Genomic DNA, 22,738 nt, shown 5'->3' on the forward strand with positions numbered 1-22,738 from the left:
GAAATTGAGCTTGAGAGAAAGATACCAACGGTTGTGATTTGGGGATTGAATAACGATCCCAGCGCCAGTCGAGACTGAAGTACTAGAGCCATCAAAGTATATCGTCTAGTAATTATCACGTGTTTCCACCATGCCAATTTCAACATCATTGCCCCAAATCCGTATGGTGAGGGATGTTGGGCCCAAAAATCGGCCAACGCTTGGTCTTTGATAGCTTTCTGAGGCACATATTGTAAACTGAATCCAGACAATGCCATTGTTCACTTTTCGATTTGACCGAGTGAGCATGTAACGAATGACATCGGTCTGGGCAATGATCTGAGTGACTGACGTGACCATGTAATGCTGGAGTTTTGATGCAACGAAAAATAAGGCTAGGCAGAGTTTCTCGACGGCAAGATAATTAATCTTCGGTGGGTTGAGATTTCGACTAAGATAAAAAATGGCTTGTTCTCGCCCTGCATAGTTGTCTTGCTCAAGAAGGCATCCGATGGATTCTTCGGCCGTTGAGATGTATAGCTTGAGAGGTTTGGCACGTCGTGGTGGGACCAGGACGAGTGGAGTCATGAAGGAGACCTTGATCTGGGTAAACGCCTCTTAGTGTTCTGTACGCCATTCGAAGATGTCAGAATCCTTAAGTTTCAAGAGCGTGGAGAAGGCTTTCATTTTTCCCGCTGAATTGGCAATAAATCGACAGAGAAAGTTAATCTTGTCGAGCAACGACTGTAGTTGTTTCTTAGTCGTCGGGGGTGGAGCATTGATGATTGCTTGAGCCTTATTTTCTACCTCAATACCACGATGATGTACCAGGAATCCTAAAAAATTGCCAGCTAATACGCCGAAAGCACATTTGGCTAGATTCATTTTAAAGTTGTGCTGGCGTATTCATATGAAAGCTTGACGGAGATCATCCAAATGTGTCTGCCATCGTGATTTGATTACCACATCGTCAAGGTAGACTTCGACAGTAGTACCAATCAAATCATGAAAAATAGTATTCATGGCTCGTTGGTATGTGGCACCAGCATTCTTAAGGCCGAATGGCATGACGACCCATTCATATGTGTCGAGTGCCTTCGGGCAACAGAAAGCGGTCTTATGAACATCAGCCTCGGTGATGAAAATCTGGTTATAACTAGCATGTCCATCCATAAAGGATAAGATCTCGTGGTTTGCTGTTGCGTCGATTAACAAATATGAAATTGGCATTGGATATTCATCTTTAGGAGTTGCCAGGTTCAAATTTCTAAAATCAATGCAGATACGCAAGGCACCATTTTTCTTTAAAACTGGGACGATGTTTGCAAACCATTCGATGTATCGAGCTGTTTGAATAAACCCAGCCTTTAAAAGTTGAACAAGTTCGTCTTTTATGCCGAGTTGTACTTCGGTTGAGAAACATCGAGGTGGTTGGCGGAATGGTTTACAACCAGGTTTAATACGAAATTGATGTTCGACTAGTGTTCGATCTAAACCAGGCATCTCATGGTAACTCCAAGCAAAACAATCCTTAAATTCTCTGAGAAAATTACAAAGCTCGGTTTTTACATATTAGGGGTAACAAAGCACTAACGAACAAAGGCGTGGGTCTTCGGCCGTTCCAACATTTATTTCCTCTAAAGGATCTTTGACTTGAGGTTGACTATCCTCGAGCTCGGCTGGTGCAGCCTGAACTTTGTCCAGTGAAAGTACTAGGCCGTTGTCTCATTCGGCTAAAAATTCGACTAGATTTATGCTTGAATTTGGTTGCTTGGAAATATCATACCAAGGGGCCAGCAGTCGTTCCATGGTAGATGAAACCGCGGCCCAGTGCCTGTCCTGGCTGTGTTCAGACATCAGTGTCTTTCGGCCAACCCAAGTCTCGTCAAATCCTGATGGATAGTCTCGGCGCCTACCTCGATTGCTTTCTGTACCGAAATTCTAGTCGGTTGTCCTTTTTCGTTCAAACCCTGGAAAGTAATATAGCTGATGTGATCATCGTAATACCGTGCCTGATTCATATTAGCTTCAAACGGCTGATTGTCGGCTGGATGAACCACAACTGATTTACTGTCCCAAAAGATAAGAACCTGATATAATGAATAGGGAATGCAATTTGTTTAATGGATCCAATCCCGACTGAGCAATGCATTATACTCGGTCTTAGAGTCGATGATAAAGAATGCAGTTATGTGATTGCGACATGCAACGCTTACCTCCAAATGAAGCACTCCTTTAGTCTGGGACTTGTCGCCGACGAAGCTGTTCATGGTTATTCCTGATTGAATGAGTTCATCGTTAGATCGTTGTAGTGCCTTCATGACAGATACAGGCATAATATTGACCGTAGCCCCACAATCGACAAAGATTTTGGAGATTGGATAACCTTCAAATGAGCTGTAACATACAACGGCTTCAAATGTTGAAGATTAACCAAAGAAGAACAAGGAAATAGTATAGCTAGAGCTGCTTTAAGTTTGTCATCTTTACTGGCTTGCCCATTTTCCTCGGTGGCGATGAAATCGACTTGTGTTGCTTCCTCGACAACCATGTCCCCATCCAAGAAATTTGGTTGGTGTGTGGTTAGTTGAAATTCAGCAGGTAAGACATAGACCATGCTGATTTCCATATTTTCGAGGACTGAAGGGCCCATCGGGTCTTGGTCATCGTTCTCCAGGTTATCGAGTGTGTTATCATGCTTTGAAGTATTCTCAACCTGATCATTTTTCACCTCATCGGGTACCTGCTCTCGTAGTATATTGACTGAACCTATTTAATGCCGACTATCATCCTCGAGCTTGTTCGTTGCTGAGGTTTGATTTTGTCCATATAATGCTTTACGAGCCCGTTCTTCATAGGCGATTCGGGCGTCCCTTGTGTCTAAGTAGGCATCCAAACGCTTCACATGCTCATTCTCATTGGCCGTAAGGCCAAAGAGAGATACGGCTAAAAAGAATTCGAAATGATGTCGTAAATATTGAAGGTCTTCAAGAGAAAAATGAAGCTCAGCAGTGTCTATGTCTGTGTACGGGTCAACCTCGAAGCCGAGCTTCTCGTATATGCTGGAACCTGGCCTTCATTGCTGGATTAGTGGTTTTCTGGATAATCTGTTTAGCGTCAAGGCAAGTTAGGGCCAGGTCGAGGGCTTCTTGATACGCTTTGGGTAGTTCATACAGGTCATTGGAAAAATGTTTCTTGTGAAATTCTCGCATGTACTCTAGAGACTCTCCGAGAAATGGAGAGTGTAGATTCCATCGAACTCTCAATGACAGCTCTTACGGGGGTAGTGAAGGAAGCTTACTTTCGGCTTCTTTTTTTAAATGCTCGAACTGGGCTTTCATCTTCCCGGGCTGAAGGAGGAGTTTGATGCGCTTCTCAGATTCTTCAATGGTGGTTTCAAAGTTGCGATCAATTACCTTTTTCCCTTGAAGTAATGTGGCCATGATTGATGGGGGTTGTCGGTCGTCTCCACTTCCTGCAGCTTCTTTCGGCTGCCATTTGGCAGCCGAAGTAGCCTGTGTTGCTTGTCGTTGAGCCATGCAGTTTATCTGTTGGCGTCAACATTTCTAAGATTTGGATAATGCAGTATACATACCGGTAGGAGAATTGTAACTATACCACGTTGGTCTCGTGGCTCAGGTGGCTTGAAGGTTTTTTTGTTTGTCGATGAACTTGAGCTGCTGGAGTTATGCGAGTAATAATCCTTGTTATAAAACGACACATCGAAATCAAGACATCGTTTAGCTGAAGTTGGACCGTCCGTTCATATTTGAGGGCTGAGCCTATCGAACACCTTCTGGCGCTGGCCTGCATCGAGTACCTTTAAAGGTGTTGCCGCGTCGTGGATGGTTATCGTGGTGTTGGGACCTGAGTTGGTTTTTCCTTTGGTTCAGTTAGGATAACGCACATTTTGCAATGGCTGCACAAAACCATCAGTCCATCAGTTTCTTCTGCACTGGAGTCTGACAAAGATTCGATTATGCTCAGTCCTGACAACTCTATAGGTGGTTCGTTTGAAAATAGATCAAACTTGAGTCACGGTCGAGAATTCTGCTTTGGGACATGTTGTATTGGAATGAACTCGGCCTTCCCCTTCTCTTTGTTCTTGGGCAAATGAGCATCTACCATGCCAACTGTCGCTGAAGGGAAAGGACTAACGTCGACAGTCATTTGTTTTTCAGGAAATTTTAGCTTGCCTTTATCAATCCAGCTTTGAATAGCATCACGGAACATAATGCAGTTGTTTGTGGTATGCTTATTTGAGTTGTGGTATTTACAATACGTTTAGCCTTTCGGCTCTTCGACCTTTGGAATGTTATGTCCTGGCCAAAGTTTGATGATTGTTGCCAGTAACAACTGGTCGAAAATTGCATCGGCCTTGGTGACATCAAAGGTGTAAACTTTTGATGTTTTCATTGCCTCTTCAAAGGCCGAGCGGGTTTTAGCCTCCTTGGAATTAATTTGAGCCAAAGCCTTGCATACATACGATTTATCTATCATTATCTCGCCCACGTCCACACTGGCGTATCGGGACTCTTCGCCTTCGGCCGATGCATAGATAACCATGGGATTTTTGTAAATCATTCCCCGGGATGGGGATTTCGAGATATTTTCTTCTTGGAGGAAATAATCATATTTCTTGACATGCTGGGCCAGTTCATACATATCTCAGAAGTTTGCCCCCAAGAATTTCTTTTTATATTCCACATCTAGGTCGTTCAAAGCGATTATGACGAATTCAACTTTAGGGAGAGGTACTCGGCACCAATTTCTGGCCGACTTGAACCTTGTTAAGTATTCCATTGTCCGATGTTTGAGCCATCTTAGCCAGTGATGATACTGACATTTCCATCCCCAGTCGATAGAATTGTTCATGGAATTTCTCAACCAGTTCCTCCCAACTTTGGATGGAATTAGGCAAGAGGTTGATGTACCAAGCGAATGCCGAACCTGTTAGCGAGAAGTTGAATAATCGTAATGTATGGAAGTCGTTATTAACATCTCAACTTTGTGCAGTGAACTGAGCCATATGTTCTAACGAAGACAGGGACGATTCGCCAGCAAAAATGCTGAAGTTTGGGATTTTGAAACCTTTAGGATATTCGAACTTCTCTATATAAGTTGGGTATGGATAGATGAACTTTGGGAACTTAGGCCCTTTTTCTAAGGATGAATCGATCATTCTTTAGACATCGATCACATCGACAGATGCCGTTTCCTCTCTCTGATCAAACCCGTCTGATCTGCTGCTTGATCCTCCTCTTTTTTCCAAATCGATTACGAGCAGATCCTGTTTCGGCCTGTAGTGTTCATACCGGATTACCCTTAGGTGGAAGCTATCAGGAACGAACGGTAGGTCCACCGTCGTAAACTTTACTAACCAATAGTTCGAGCATTTTGTTATGTGCCTCACCATTACTGCATATTACTTCAAGTATGCTCCTTATTTCTCGACTGAAAATCTAAGATTTCTTTTCGAGTCTTCTCCGAAGAAAACATCTAGTCAGTGGATCAGAACCTTCACCACCATCTTTATCGCAGTCTTCGATTATTCCTTTGACAAAAATTGCTTTTGTCGCTCTGGTGGTGCTCTCTGCATCACGAGCATGTCCGTCGAGACTAACTTCTTTTTCTTGGTGTGTCATACTCGTTGTTTCGGGTGTGATGGCCGCAAAAGGATTTTGTGCTTGTGACATGCCATCATGATTTGGGTTTTGGACCATAAGTGGAAGGTTAGTCGTTGATTTACCCATCTCTATTTTCTTTTTCACTGACTGTGTCTCAATGGTCATAAACTTCATAGCTTCAGCAATGGGTCCCATTAGGCGTGCCAAAATATTGACCCTAAAAACTACTAAGCCTACGTGGCGCGCTAGCTGAGTAACGAATGAGCTAACTACATCCTTCGGTTGATGCGGGTGTGCCAACTCGTTGGCCAAGCTCGGCTGAGGAGTAAAATGTGTTGATGTTGCGTTGAGTGCGCTACTGACTTCTTGATCTTGCAACTGCGGCCGAAGAAGGAACACGTCTTAGCCTTCGGGTTCTGGAGCCTGAAGACAAGGCTGCTAGTTCTGTGAAGTTCACAGATCGTCGGCGTTGGGTTCGGTCACGATGATTATATTCGTAAGAGTATAAGCACGCCGAATCGGTATCAAGCTATACAGACACAAGTACTCAAAAGAGATGTATGTCTTGATAGTGAATGTGGTTTGGCCGTTAGAATGCCAAACTCTAAAACTTACTTATAAGTATCCAATCATAAAATAACTCGGCGTTCAATATGCCGAGCCCAGTAATATGTAACACCTTACCTTGCCAAAAAGACTAATGAGATGACTTCTTCCAATAAGGATTCAAAAATCCTTCTCGACAAAGACTTGGATAGGTAACCAGTCGACCTCGACGCAGTGCTATTTATCCAAACTGAAGGTCTTCCACGATCGGCTGATTCTACGGCAACATTGTTGTTTATCCAAACTGAAGGTGTCATCGGTTGCCTTCACAGTGCTGTTTATCCAAACTGAAGATGTGTTGGCGAAAAAGAAAATAAAAATCTCAAGGTGTTTGAGAGGTTTCGCGTGGAGAAAGGTTTGCGCAAGGCAGTTTGTGTGTTGAAATTGGAGAGGCTTAAAATGATGCACCTCCTTCTTATTTACAGCAGCCAATCTCTTCATGGTCGAACCAGAACTATACTCGGATTAGGATTATTTGTCCTAATCTAACCAAGTCTTGGCCAATCCTACCTCCATTAGGACTTTGAACCAAACTCTTTATCCGGCCACATTCACTTCTCAAATCTCAACATCCTCATACCATTGAGACTCCTTGTTATGCTAGGATTCGACTTTCCCATCAATCCGTTGCATACTAGGACTCGGCTGATCTTAACCGAGCGGCATCCCATAGAGATGTTTTCTGGCATAAATGGCAAAAATTTTGCCTATAGCTTATTGCTGAATATTGTATATGTCGATGTAACTGCAGTCATGAGCGTAATCACATTTGGTTAGTTGTGAATTTTACTTGTAATGTTGCTATATTTAAATTTTCTCAAGTAAAAAAGAAAAGTCGTGATCAATGTGATTATGCACTTTGTGATTGGCAGAAACCAATATTAAACCCATGGTATCTAGGCCTAATGCTTACTGTTAGATTTTGCAGATGTAGCCCCATTTTCTTAAGACCAACCCACAATTGTACTTGCAACTATATACATATACTTATATTCACTGTTTTCCCCACTTTTTCCAATTTTGCCCTAACTTTTGAATACACAATATTGACATGAGGAGGGCAAAATAGTAATTTTGTACCTTTTGACAAAATGACAATCATATCCTTATTTTTCCTATTTTACCCCTTTTTTTTGGCAAAATGACAGTCATATCCCTATTTTTCCTATTTTACTCTCACTTTTAATACACAATATTTACATAAGGAAGAAAAAAAATAGTAATTATGTAATATTAAGATAAAATATGCATTTATTAACAATGTCACATCCCGGCCCAGGCAGGACCACTTCCTGGGCCCGACTCCATCGTAGCACGATATTGTTTGCTTTGGGCCTCAACCACGCCCTCACGGCTTTGTTTTTGGGAACTCACACGAGAACTTCCTGATGGGTCACCCATCCTGGGAATGCTCTCGCGCGCTACTCGCTTAACTTCGGAGTTCCTACGGAACCCGAAGCCAATGAGCTCCCAAAAGGCCTCGTGCTAGATAGGGATGGGAATATACATATAAGGATCACTCCCCTGGGCGATGTGGAATGTCACAATCCACCCCCTTAGGGGCCCGATGTCCTCGTCGGCACACCACAGCCAAGGTTAGGCTCTGATACCAAATTGTCACATCTTGGCCCGAGCGGGACCACTTCCCGGGCCCGACTCCACCGTAGCATGATATTGTCCACTTTGGGCCCCAACCACACCCTCACGGTTTTGTTTTTGGGAACTCACACGAGAACTTCCCGATGGGTCACCCATCCTGGGAATGCTCTCACGCCCTACGGAACCCGAAGCCTGTGAGCTCCCAAAAGGCCTCATGCTAGGTAGGGATAGGAACATACATATAAGGATCACTTCCCTGGGCGATGTGGAATGTCACAAACAACCCCTTTGGATCGATCACAAGCTTCACCAACAAGTTTTGAACAAAAATGCCTCCAAAACAAAAAAATTCAAAAGCAGCCCAAAATAATGCAAGAGTATTTATGTCATTTTAACAGTATTTTTTTAATAATTAATTCTTTTTGTACAATTTTTTTTAATTTAATACCTCATAATAGGCTAGCAATAATGTGATTCAATCAGTTGTTCATTAAATATTATTTTCTCTATTTTTAAACACGTTCAAAAAATCTTAAGATACGTGTAATGCTGATTATAAAAAACGTCTGTCCCACGTGCATAATAATGTGATTAAATTAGTTGTCAAATGATTGATTTTTTTTTTTTTTTTACAAACGATATTATGTACACTAAGGGGGAAGGTGGTGGGCTTAGCCTCACAATGGGCTAACAATAATGTGATTCAGTCAATTATTTATTAAATATTATTCTTAATGTAAATTCAATAGAATGTAGATGGAAATTGAAGACCGATTTTATTATGTGAATTCAGCTGCTTTGATTGGTTTGTGAATGGTTTTTTTGTAGCATGATCTAAGATTATTCATTTTGTCACATCCCGGCCTGGGCCCCCACCGCATCCCGGGCTCAACTCCACCGTAGCACGATATTATCCATTTTGGGCCCCGACCACGCCCTTATGGTTTTGTTTTTGGGAACTCACACGAGAACTTCCCAATGAGTCACCCATCCTGGGATTGCTCTCGTGCAAACTCGCTTAACTTCGAAGTTCCAGGAACTCTGGAGCCAGTGAGCTCCCAAAAGGCCTCGTCCTAAGTAGAGATGGGAATATACATATAAGGCTTATAGGATCCACTCCCCTGGGCGATGTTACACATTTACTTCAAATATTTGATTTTCCTTTTTCAATTCATGTATATAAATACATTTAAAATGTGCAAGTCGAGTGTAGCACGCCATGATTCAAACGTACCTTTTATACACGCATAAGCGTGTGCATGAAGGCTAGTACAAAATAATTTAAATAGTTATTTTTATTGGTTTGTTTATGGAGGGGGTACCAAAGTTGTTTACTTAACTTTGATGGGGCGTATGATTGATGGGACAAAAACCTTTTTTGCGTTGAAAAGTCCCACTTCTGTGCCTATTTTTTATGAAATTTAAGTTTTTTTTTATTAATTGATGAATCCATATTATACCATATATTTTACCCTATTCTTAGTTATCATTTATTGGTTATTTTGGTAGAACTTTGATACTTTGTTATGTATTTTTAATATAGGACATTCGATTTCCTTTGGAGCAAAAAGTGATCAAACGGATGAATTTTGGAGTGATTCAAATTGGAGGATGTTAGTGAGTGTTTCAAGATGATTGAATCAAAATTCCAGAGTTTTCTACCAAGTCGTTTGATCATGGCAATGAAATAAAGACTCAGCGCGCAGCTTTCCCAGATTGACATTTATGGACGTTTTGGGTAGTTTAGAGGTCAAGATGACATACTTTGAGGAAGATTCCTTCTGAGATTTGTAGGGGACGTCTTCAACTTTCAAAAGAGACCTTCTGGGACCAAATCAAAGTTGATTTGGTTGGTCAAAAGTTTGATTTTATGAGAAGTTCGAATTTTAATTTAAATAGGAAACCTTTTATTTCATAGTTATCTTATTCTATTATGTTTCCTAATTTTTGGAAGACCATTTCTAGGTAGGATTTTACTTTGTAATAGTATAAATAAGGTTATTTAGCCATTAGAAAGGAGAACGCATCAATACTTTGCTAGGCTTGGAGAGCTTTTGACGATTCAAATTTATTTTCAAGATGTTTTCTATCCACGCTCTTAATAATATTTTATTTTATGATTGTTAGTAACTAGTTTCGTTTGCTAGGGCTCAACCATGGGCCTTAGCAAGAATATGTAGTTTCTTTTCAATTTACTTACGATATTATGCATGCAAGTTTTGAATTATCAATCACTGGTTTAAACTATCTAATTGTCTTGATGATTGGCCACCATTAGGATATTTAGAAAAGTAATTCGATGCAATTTTGGCAAAGGGCTGTCCCTGGAATTGACTAAGGCTTCTTGTGGTTAATATGTGTAACTTCTTAGGATGCACGACACGTCTTAAGGGTTATATGGTTTTTCAAAAGGATTTCACAAAAACTTAATGAGTCTTGCATGTTCACATTCGATTTGGACGCCACAAACCGGTTGCATGTTAGATATACGTTCTATGTTGGAGGTTCCAAGTAGGGCATACTTTAGGAAAACCTAACCTTCAAAATATGCATGGGTAATTCATAAGTAATTGGAAGAACTATGTAGGATTGTTAAGGTGACGGCGGAACTCTATGCTTAAATAGATTTTCAAAACTATTTTCTTTTGTTCTCTTTACTTTGCCAATTTGTTTAATTGTTTTTAATTAAATTCGTTTTTAATATTTTAGGTCATCAAATCAACCTCTTCCAAACTTTATTTTCAAACAATTAATTTAGATTTGGTTTTAACATAAATTATTCATTCAATCCATGTGCAAAAACGACCTTGCTTGATCTACTAAACTACAGTTACTTTGTACTCTTGCAAGTATTTTAAGTACCTTTATCCTTACTTTTGCAGATGGTAAAAATCCTATCAAGAAATTAGCGCCGTTGCCAGGAATTGTTTTAAATAATTTGCGTTTATCATATTCTTGGTTAATTATTTTTGTACATAACTTTTTATTTACTTGATTTTATTTTATTTTTTTCAGGTTACAACTTCATTTTAAGAGCAGTACAACCAGGACCACCATTATGGGTTTCATTAGCAGAACAGGGGTTTTATGGATTTCAACCTACATTTTGTGCTCTTGGCTGTTTAAATACGCATGATATTTTGCTGTGTCCTAAGAGAGAATATTTTCTAGCATATATGCACGAGCATGTTAATATGAGGAACAAATCACAAAAGCGTTGGAATGATCCCAGTTATGATTTCTACACCCTAAGGTTGAATGAGTATCTTAGTTTTATGCGAGCAAGTAATCATTAGCTTTTTGAGCAGCCTAATGTCCTACAAAAGGTTTCAGTGTAGGATTAACTCTCCAAATTGGCAGAATCAACTAAGTTGTACATTAAAAGAAGCAATGGAGAATTTCAGATCATTAACACTTTGACTGAAGAGCCTAAGGAGCAAGATGGGCACTTTGAACAACAAAAGGAGGAAGCCAATTTTTCTAATCAAATCGTAGCTAGCCCACAAGATTCGGACGAATGCTCCACAATTCAAGAAGTAAACTGTGGGACAAGCTATGTTGATTGAGAGGTTGATGTAGGAACTGATGAGCCATCTGCCTGTTGTTCATGCCCAAGGAAGGAAACATCATATGCTGATCCTGAACTTTCCACAAATCCCATTGCTACCCCAAGTCTATATGCCAAACATTCTCTTTCAAGAGGCTGCAAAGCCACCCAGAGCTGCAGGAAAGCTTCAAAACTGACAGTGTAACTGCACAACCCTTTACACTTGAGGAAATTCATGTGGAGTCCTGCAAGAATGTTAAAATCTACAAGAAAAAGAAGAAGCTTAATGGCAGCCCAATTCTTCGTCAAGAAATTCGACCAATAAAAAAATTATGGGTGTTAAATACAAGGTTTAAGTCAGTTTGGCAGAGACATCAACCTATTTGTAAAAACCCCTATTTGCTTACAAAAATTCATTCACACGGAAGGGTGGATATCAAAGATTCAACCAATGAATTTAAATGCACAATTCAAGTCAATCCTTACCTACCATTATCCTATGATGCAGCAAAAGAGTGGTTGATTTTAAAAGGACAAGTAACGTGATCATCAGTTCCTCTACGTCTAGCTATAGACGTTAACTAAAGCACTAATTAGGAGGCAACCCAATTTTTCGAAACTCTTTTCTTTTTATTTCCATTCATTTTATTTTCTTGCTTTTATTCTTTATCACCAAAATAAAAAATCAAGAAAATTGAAAAACATAAAAGTAGTCATTTTTTTTAGTTAATTAGTATTTTATTTTGGGTTTATTCTAGTTAGATTTTTAATATGTGATCTTTGCAGGTTGCATTTGGAGGCAATTTAGCCCTAGACATCCACTGAGCGGGCAAATTCTCCCTGCACCAGGTTACCACTTCGAATCCAGGTGCCTCTGTTTTCTTTTCTTCCTTTATTTTTCTGTTTTATAATTTGTTATTTATTTATTTTTTTTTTAATTTTTGTTGTTTATTTAGTTTTATTTTTTTATTAGTTTTCTTTGGTAGTCTTTTTCATTTGAGTTATTTTTATAGTTTTATTTTATTTTTGTCATGTTTATTTTTCACACCTTGAAGATAATGTGTGATTTAAGTTTGGGGGTGGGAAATAAGTTTTTTAGGTTTTTAATTTTTGAGTCAATTACAAAAAATTTCATTCTTTTTAAGTTAATATCCATAGAATATTTTAAACGTTAGAACAAATGGACATGGTGAAGGTTAATCCCATAATAGAGTCTTTTCTATTTATCATTGCTTAGACACTAATTCATGAGTTATACTTTGAAATTTTGCACATTCACATCAACATGGTTTGTGGGGAGTGAGATTGAAACACTTACTTTTAGTCTAAGTTTATTTTTAATTTTTTTTTGTTTTAAATAAAGTAAAGGTTAGCTCTTGTTATGAATAAAATAATAATTGTTCCACCCGAGGTTTTACTTAGTCACTGGGCCAGTCTTGCCTGATCAATAATGATTATCGCGTCAAACGATAGAGTTTGGCATAGGGCAGGGTGGTTAGTTGGTTTCGTAGTCTTTTCAGCTCGAGTTAGTAAGTCATTACGAGGTGTTCTACAACTAGTGCCCTAAAGCCTTAGTGGTTTGGAAGTCATTGACCTAAAGCTTGTTACATGGGTTAGATTGAAAGCTTAAGGGAACTGGCATTGCACAACCACCATTGTTACTAGGAAAAAAAAAAAAAAAAGGAGAAAAAAAAGTGAAAAAAAAAATTTATATCAAGTTATTATGTCTGAAGTGTGGAATAAAAAGGACAAAAGGTAGGGATTTTAATCAAGTCTTCTTAGCCATGTTGGTTCACTTTACACCAAAAGAAGTTCATGAATTCTTTTCTAATTGATTATAAATGGCTTAGACTCTATAGTGGGATTAGTTGGAACTTTTGAAAAGATGTTCTGATTTTTAATGTTTTCTATGATGACAACTTGCCGGTGAAAATTTTGTCTTAATTAATTTTTGTTTAAGTTTCTAGTTTGCTAGTTTTTATATTTGTTTTTTAGTTTTGTTTTGCTTGAGGACAAGAAAAAAGCTAAGTTTGGAGGTATTTGATGAATCCATACTATACCATATATTTTGCCTTATTCTTAGTTATAGTTTATTGGTTATTTTGACGGAACTTTGATACTTTGTTATGTATTTTCAATGTAGGACATTTGACTTCATTTGGAGCAAAAAGTGATCATACAGATGAATTTTGGAGTGATTTCAATTTGAGGATGCTCATGAGTGTTTCAAGATGATTGTGTCAAAATTCCAGAGTTTTCTACCAAGCCGTTTGACCGTGGAAATAAAATAAAGACTCAGCGCGCAGCTTTCCCAAATTGACATTTTTGGACGTTTTGGGTATTTTAGAGGCCAAGATGGCATATTTTGAGGAAGATTCCTTCTGAGGATTTGTAGGGGACGTCTTCAACTTTCAAAAGAAACTTTCTGGGACCAAATCAGAGTTGATTTGGTTGGTCAAAAGTCTGATTTTCTGATAAGTTCGAATTTCAATTTAAATAGGAAACCTTTTATTTCCTAGTTATCTTATTCTACTATGTTTCCTAGTTTTTAGAAGACATTTTTTAGGTAGGATTTTATTTTGTAGTAGTATTAAAAAGGTTATTTAGCCATTAGAAAGGACAACGCATCAATACTTTGCTAGGCTTGGAGAGATTTTGACGATTCAAGTTTATTTTCAAGGTGTTTTCTATCTATGTTCTTAATAATATTTTATTTAAAGGAAAACTAATGAGAATGGCTTGAAAACTTTGAGTTTTAACGATAAGGACAAAATAAATGGTAAAGTGAATAATACTAGGTTTGACTTTTTAGTGTAAAAATGTGGTTTTTCGTTAAAGTAAACAGTATTGCGGGCTTTTCGTTAAAACTCCCTTTATTTTATGATTGTTAGTAACTAGTTTCGTTTGCTAGGGCAAGGCCACGAGTCTTAGCGAGAATAAGTAGTTTCTTTTCAATTTACTTATGATATTATGCATGCAAGTTTTGGATTATTAATCACCGGTTTAAACTATCTAATTGTCTTGATGATTAGCCATCGTTAGGATATTTAGAAAAGTAATTTGATGCAATTTTGGCAGAGAGTTGTCCCTGGAATTGACAAAGGCTTCTTGTGGTTAATATGTGTAACTTCTTAGGATGGACGACACATCTTAAGGGTTATATGGTTTTTCAAAAGGATTTCACAAAACTTAATGAGTTTTGCGTGTTCACATTCGATCTGGACGCCACATACGAGTTGCATATTAGATATACGTTCTATGTTGGAGGTTCCAAGTAGGGCATACTTTAGGAAAACCTAATCTTCAAAATATGCATGGGTAATTCATAAGTAATTGGAAGAACTACATATGATTGTTAAGGTGACGGCGGAACCCTAGTGCTTAAATAGATTTTCAAAACTATTTTCTTTTGTTCTCTTTACTTTGCCAATTTATTTAATTGTTTTTAATTAAATTCGCTTTTAATATTTTAGGTCATAAAATCAACCTCTTCCAAACTTTGTTTTCAAATAATTAATTAAGATTTGGTTTTAACATAAATTATTAATTCAATCCATGTGAAAAGCGACATTGTTTTAGCTGCTATACTACAATTACCTTGTACTCTTGCAAGTATTTTAAGTATTTTTATCCCTACTTTTGCAGGTGGTAAAAATCTTATCATTAATTATTTAGATAATCCCAAGTGAGATCGTAGTACTCTGTCTCCATTTAGCAAAAGACACTTGGTTTAGTTAAATCCAACCCGAGAAATGCTTTGCAGCTATCCTATTAATTACTTACAACTTCCCATAAAATGCTAAGAATTGTTTGGCCATTTGCCTGTAGAAACATGACAAAGTGAGTTGCTAATCCATTAAGTAGTCTCTCTTGCCTTAGCAAGTTTCTCACATGGAGAGGCACCCCCTCCACCAACAAATTCAAAAATTGAAAGAGAAGAACGCAAATACCATACAAACACACCTCTCATGAAGAAAAACGTGACCTGATGCAAAGGACAAAATAATTGTAATCGTCTTTCCTTCTAATGAGACAATACAGATTAAGAATCTAGGCAACCGTTGTTCACTCTCAGTTTGTCATAAAGACACTCAAAAATCAATATTTAAAACGCTCAGAAAAAGAGTATAGGATGAAATCTCATATGTTTCTCAAACTCATGGTGCTTGGATTTGATGTTAGAGGCAATCATGTGAACCAATTCTTATAGAGTAAGTTGAGCTTCTTCATTTACATGACTATTTTTGCACTTTTTGCTCTTGGTGGTGTCATATTCATCTAAGTTCATTCTTTTGCAACCAAAACTCTCTACCAAACTAAGCATAAATTATTAATTTTTTATAAGCCCCAAAACCCCAATAAAACTCCAACTTCTCTTCACAAAACCATGAACTCACAATCTCAAAACACCACCACCAAAACCTGTGATCCAGAGTGCACAAAACCCTCTTGTTTCTTCTGCAGCATGAATGAGCCAGACCCGTCTATCCGAAACGTGAAAATCATCAGAGCCTTGTTAGATTTGCCTTTCAGCCATGACCAAGAACATGTCCTTGTACTAAGCAGCCTGTGGAACATAGCCATGGAAAACCCTAATGACCCTGAATTTCCATCTCTTGGAATATTTGAATGCATGGCAAAGCTTATTCACAAAGGAGTCAATGACAAGGAGTGGCTGCTGACTGATCAGAACATTTATATTCCTTACTATGCTGCTCATATCATCGGGTCATACGCCATGAACATAGTTGAATTTGCTGAGGAGGCTGTAAAATACGGGGTGGTTTTGCCTTTATTAGAGCTGATGAGAGGTGAGATCACATGGGTGGAGCAGCGGGTAGCGGTTCATGCTCTTGTTCATATAGCTGGACATGACAAGGTGTTTGAAGAAGCCTTTTCTGCAAATGAGTTTGAGATTGTAGAATTAGCCATGGAGATAGCCTCGACTGGCCCAAAAGAGGTTTACGATAAGTTTGCTGGGTTGGAACGTACAGAAAGATTGAAGTACCATTGCAATTTGGTTACAAGTGGGGTTGATGGAGGGTTGGAGACTGAGAACCGAAAGGCGGAAGAGTGGGCGAGCCAGCTTCAGTGCTGGTCTCTCAGCCTTCTCCACTCCTTTGCATGCAGAGAAAAGTCTCTAAATTTAATCTGCAAGAAGGAATTCTTGATTAAATTGTGTGTAATGTGGGGTAGTTTGGAAAATCAAACCTCACCTGCTGGAATTGGGTTGTTGAGAACACTTTGTCAAACCAAATTTGGTAGACAAAGTGTAGCAAATTCGGAAGAAGTTGTGGAGGCACTCTGCAATCTGTCGAGGTCATCAGATGATTGGCAGATCATGGCCATTGATTCCCTCTTGCTTCTTCTCAAAGACCCCGAAACAAGATACAAAGTCATGGAGAAATCAGTTGTGTTTCTTGTTGATCTGGTTGAGCTTAGAAGCTGTGGAGGAAGACCGAAAGTAGGAGACACAATTGCGCAGACGCTCTTAATAGATTATCATAAAATAAAGTATGGAAATTTAAAAGTGGAGAGCAAAAACGCTGAGATAGCATTGGAAGAGATATGGGATTTGAAGGTTGACAGAAAGAGGAGAGAGAGACTAATGTTTGAACAAGAAGTTAGAAAGAAAAAATCAATGGTGAAGGAGCTGAAGCAACGAGGGAATGAAAGCTTTCGGTCTGGGAACCTTGAAAAAGCTGTGCTGGAGTACTCAGAGGCCATGGATTTGTGCCCGCTGAAGATACGAAACGAGAGGATTGTGCTGCATAGCAATAGAGCTCAGTGTTTCTTGCTGTTGAAGAAGCCTGATGCTGTCATTAGCGACACAACCCGAGCTCTGTGCTTATCTAGCTCAATGAGTCCTCATGGTAAGAGCCTGTGGAGAAGATCACAGGCTTATGACATGAAAGGGTTGGCCAAAGAGAGCTTGATAGACTGCTTAGCGTTTGTTAATGACCGATTGAAGTCTGAGGAACCCAAAACTGAAAAAATCTCGAGCTACGCGGCACATATGTATATCAAGCAGATGAAAAGAACCTGGTTGTTTGCTCCTGCCACGTCCAGGACGTTTAACATGCATGAAGATTTATTAGAACTCCATGAGCGCTGTGAGTCCTCTTAACTAAGCACAGTCTATTAATCTCGATTTGCAACGTTGCTCTTTTCTTATTTTGGTAATTGCTACATTTTTATATTAAGTAATAGTGTAATACCAATAATGTATCACTTTAGAGTTTAGAGTAGTATCTAACACATTGTCGATTAAGCATTCTTCTCTTCTTATTTGGTAAAGTATTGCTAGAGTGGTGGGTAATATTATTTACTTTACAATATCTATTACATTATCAAAGAAAGCATTATTATTTTCTTATTTGGGATAGTCAAGTACCAATTAACATTAACTGCTAGGTTGTCAATATCTAGTAATTTTGACACTTGCATCAATTTTCAGTATCTAGTACGTTGCCGTTGCAACATTACTCTGATTCTTACTAAGAAAATCTTGACACCAATCTACAGTAACGACAAGGTTGTTGATATGTGGTAATACCAACAATGTATTACTTTACAGTATCTAGTACATTGTCTTTATAACATTACTCTTATTCTTACTAGGAAAATCCTGACACCAATCTACAATATTAGCTAGGTTGTCGATATGTAGTAATACGACATTGTATCACTTTACAATATAGCACATTGTTGATGCAACATTACCGTTTGCTTATATGAGAAAGTCGATACCAATCTATAGGTTGTTGAGATCTAGTAATAACATTTTATTAATTTACATTATCTAATACATGGTCAATGCACAATTACTCTTTTCTTGTTTGGGAAAGCCATGTAACAATTTATAGTAATTGCTTGATTTTGATATTCGATAATACCGACACTATATCACTTTACAATACCTAATACATTGTAAATGCAATACTACTCTTTTCATAAACCCACTGGTAATGTTTCACTTTCCATCACATTGTGCTCCCCCTTGTGCTTAATCACATTCATTTGTCTTACAGGCAGACCTACCATTGTAGAAGAAACATTTGATGAACAAAGATGGAGAAAGGTAGAAAGGGAAAGAAGAAAAAAGGATATAAATCTTAGTGATAGAGTGGGAAGATTGAAAATAGGGTAAGGGGAAGAAGACAAAATCAATAAACTTCTGCAACTCGAAAAAAGAACAGACATTCTCTGGCTTCCTCTCCATCAGGATTTAAGGACAGTTTTGTCTTTATGTCTACAGTCCACCGGTAGTGTGTTATGCGTATTGACCATAATGCCCTTATTATTTCAAATTTTGGGATGGGGATTGTCGGTATGACAATTTGGTTTTTCAGAGAAACCATGAATCATTTTGTGCTATTCTTTTTCCCTCTTTTTTTTTTTTTTTTTTTTTTTTTTTGCTTTTTTTTTTAGCAACATTTTCGTGCTTCAAAGACTGACAATTACAAACTTTCAATTTCAATCATTCTCATAAAAAGTTTTGTGGTGTTTCGGAGTGAAGGATGGTTTAAATTTTTTAACCGATATATTTTTTATTTCTTTTTTATTTTTTTATCAAAAAATTCAACAATTAAAGAGACCCAATTATCGATACTCTAGAGCATTATATAAAATTTTGCATTTTGATATGCATATCATAGATCTTGGTTTCCTTGACTTCGTTACAAATACAGATGTTTCATTGGCATGGTACTAATCATATGAATTAATTTCTTTGGCATATTATTTTGATAAATATTTAGAGTTTCCACGGGGATTTGAGTTGCATAATCTGCTCATCAATTATAAATGTTGTAATTTGTATCAATTTGTGCAATTACAATCATCTCCTCATGCCACGCGTAATGTTACAATCACACTTATTAAATTTTCATGGTTATGAATTTTCACATCAGTCCATTCGTAAGAAAATACCAACTTTTCTTTTTATCCTCCACTTTCTTAGAGCAAGCCCAGCGTTGCTGGTTGCTCGGGGGACGGGGGAGAGAAAAGGGGCCCGAGGCCCTATGGATCGGCTCCAGCGTTGGAGAGCCCGAGTGAAGGTGGAGGCCCAAGCTCCAGGCCGGTGGAGAATTGCCAGCCCGAGAGCCTGAGGCCCTGTGACGCCAGCGCTGACGTCAGCCTGGCGTCAGGCCTTATTTAATTTTTTTTCTGTCAGGCGCGTGCACCCCACTCGCGCGTGGGGGCGCGTCGCCGACACAAAATCAGAAAAAAAATTTGCTTTTTCAGTTACCGTTGGGAAGCCATGTGGCTTCCCACGGTCCGTTCGATCTCAACGGATATTTAATTTGGACCGTTCGATCTCAACGGTAAAAAAAAAAAGTCTTATTTAATATTCACCGTTCGATCTGAGATCAACGGTGGATATTAATATGCTTTATAAATAAAAAAAATAAAAGAAAAAATAGTTTTAAAATTAAGAAAAGTTACCGTTGTGACACGTGGCACAATCTGGAGTGTTGGAATTCAAATTTTTTTATATCCAACGGCAGAGATTAATTAATTGAATAAAAATTGTAAAATATTCAAAAAAAAATCTGAAATTTTTTTAAAAAAAATTGGTTCTTACTTTTCTATAAATACCTTCTCATTATCATATACCTTACACAACAATTTCATATTTTCTCAACTACTTTCAATCACATTCCTTTCTTTGTCTCAAAGTTTCAATCCATGAATAATGATAGAGAAATTATGAATAATGATACAGATTTTTGTGAAGAAGGAAGCAGAAACTATGAATAATGATAGAGATCTTAAGAAAATTGGTGTGAGATTTGTGAGGATGGATGGTGGATTATATGGAGGATTCAGAAAGGATTAGGTTGTACATAATGCCACGTGGCATGCCGTCATTCGTTAACAATCTGATGGAAATCTATCCTCAAAGATTGTAAACAGATTATGACACATGGTGCGACGTGATTGGTTAATAATCTTATCAGAAATCCATCACCAATAATTGTATTTTCGGATAATGACACGTGGCATAACGAGTACGATTAAAAAATTTATCGGAAATCCATCCCCAATAATTGTCTTTTCGGATTTTATGACAAGTGGCGCAACGACAACGATTAAAAATCTTATCCAAAATTACAAATAAAATTATTTTGTATTATTTAATAATACTTCGGATAATGACACGTGGCGCAACAAGAACGATTAAAAATCTTATCCGATATTACAATTAAAATTATTTTGTATTATTTTATAAATAAAAAAATAATAATATTTTATTGCCTTTTGCCAGGACTATTGAAGTGTAACGGTGGAGATGCAAATGCTATTGCCAGGGCTATTACTGTTCATTAAGGCAATTACTGTTCATAAGGTGGATTGAATAATGCATAGCCTGGGGGAAGGGCTCCAACGCTAGAGTTGCTCTTACAGATCTGCCAGCTTTTTTTAATAAGGTGTACTTTCTTACACTTGATATTGTAATTAACCATTATAAAACCTTCTAGTAACATAAAGTCCTTCAAAACCCAATCAGATGTCGTTTTAAAGTAGGGAATTTTAACGAAAAATCCGAGGTACTGTTCACTTTAACGAAAAACCACATTTTTACACTAAAAAGTCAATCCTGGTACTATTCACTTTACCCTTTATTTTGTTCTTATCATTAAAATTCAAAGTTTTCAAGCACTTTTCATTAGTTTTTCTTTTAAAGTATCACACCTAAAACTAATTGCACTCTTACGTTAGCAAAAGATAAATAATTTTATGGATGACAATTATTTGTTTTTTTTTTTTTTTTGTTTTTTGGTCAAATAATAACTTTTATTAAATTTTAATAGAAACATTTACATCTTCAGCAAGAATATTAAATAAAAATTCTGAACCAAGAGCATTCCAACGGAAAGCACTTCTATGCGAGGCAACATATAAGGCTACAGCATGAGCAGTGGCATTTCCATTTCGCTTGACAAACACAAACCTCACCCCTCCTAACTGAGACGCCAAATGACCAATATCATGGATAAAACACTCCAAAGTAGCATCTACCACATACTCCCCATTAAGCATACTAATTATCACCTAAGAGTCAGACTCAATCTCCACTTCATCACAACCCATCTCAATGCATACCATTAACGCCGCACAAATCACAGCAGCTTCTGCCATCTCCGCATAATTGAAAAATAGGCCTCCTTTCCCACCTATCGCTTGTAGCAATCCACCAAAGTCCGTCATTACCCACCCATATCCTCCTTTGAGTGTCTTCCCACACCATGCACGGTCACAGTTAATCTTAAGCACACCATAATTTGGCCGCCTCCATCGAACTGATTGTCCAGCAAAGATAGCTCCATCCTCATCCTCACAAAGGACAGCAACTTACTTCTTAGAATTATGGCATGCTCTGAATTCAATAATTTGCTGCCTCACCAAATTAATCCCCTCCATGGGATTAGTCAACACTCCTTTAAACACCATCTCATTTCGACTCTTCCAAATTCTCCACATAACAAAAACACACTCATGCAAACATAAACACACTCTTGCAAAAGCTCCACTTGTCTATCTTCATCACGAAATCGAGCACATAACCCTTGCCAAGACTCACGAAAATCCTTCCCCATGATAGACTTCATGTCTAGCTACAAAGAGCATCAGTACCACAACACACGGCTGAACTCGCATTCAAAAAACAAATGTTGCTCCATGTCCTCCGTTGCTCCACATTAGATTAGTGAATTTTTAATGGCTTATGATAACACCCATTTTTTGACACATTTTGTATATCCCACCCCATAACTTTTTTCAAAGATCCGAACCATTCATCTTTTAGAACTGCTCTAAAAATTATGTCCATAAAAATTACCTAAATCGGAAATCATATGACAATTGAATTAAAGATAGTTACTTTAATGTTTACATGCAAAACTATACTCATCAACTTTATTCACTACAAATAACTGTTTTTAACAACTTTAAATTTGCCCAATTTTTTGCAGTACTAAATCGATTGATATTAAAGACTATCTATGACTATGATAGATGATATACCAATACAATAGAGTTATAATAGGACTAATTGCTAACTGATATAGTACAGCACTCTTTGAGAACATTGCTACAGTAATAGTGGTATTTGAGAGTATTTCCCAAATCAATTTGATATATGTATATGTGTGTGTTTCGTTCATTCACATTCGGTCTCACATTTTCATGAGACCTCCATTTTTAACAAACAACAAAATCATCTGCCGTTACAGTTAAAAAGAATTGGAACCTCAGACCCGTCTTGACACCGACTCCAAACCTCGATGGTGTGAGATGTTGTTAGCTCAAAGGAAACAAGGGAAAAACTACGGTGGCAAACAATAATGTCCCAAAAGGGGAAAAGATAGTGAAA

General features: G+C 37.9%; 1 protein-coding gene across 1 annotated transcript; it reads left to right on the forward strand.

Moving 5' to 3' along the window:
• The first annotated feature begins 15,709 nt into the window (after positions 1-15,709).
• Positions 15,710-17,485, forward strand: LOC103928732. Its single transcript, XM_009337813.2, has one exon. It carries the CDS (start codon positions 15,746-15,748, stop codon positions 17,483-17,485), a length of 1,740 nt encoding a protein of 579 aa, XP_009336088.2. The 5' UTR covers positions 15,710-15,745.
• The last annotated feature ends 5,253 nt before the right edge of the window (positions 17,486-22,738 follow it).

This window comes from the organism of the source record quoted next, unplaced genomic scaffold (assembly GCF_019419815.1).
Source record: "Pyrus x bretschneideri cultivar Hongxiangsu unplaced genomic scaffold, Pyrus_bretschneideri_v1 Contig59, whole genome shotgun sequence".
NCBI lineage: Eukaryota > Viridiplantae > Streptophyta > Magnoliopsida > Rosales > Rosaceae > Pyrus > Pyrus x bretschneideri.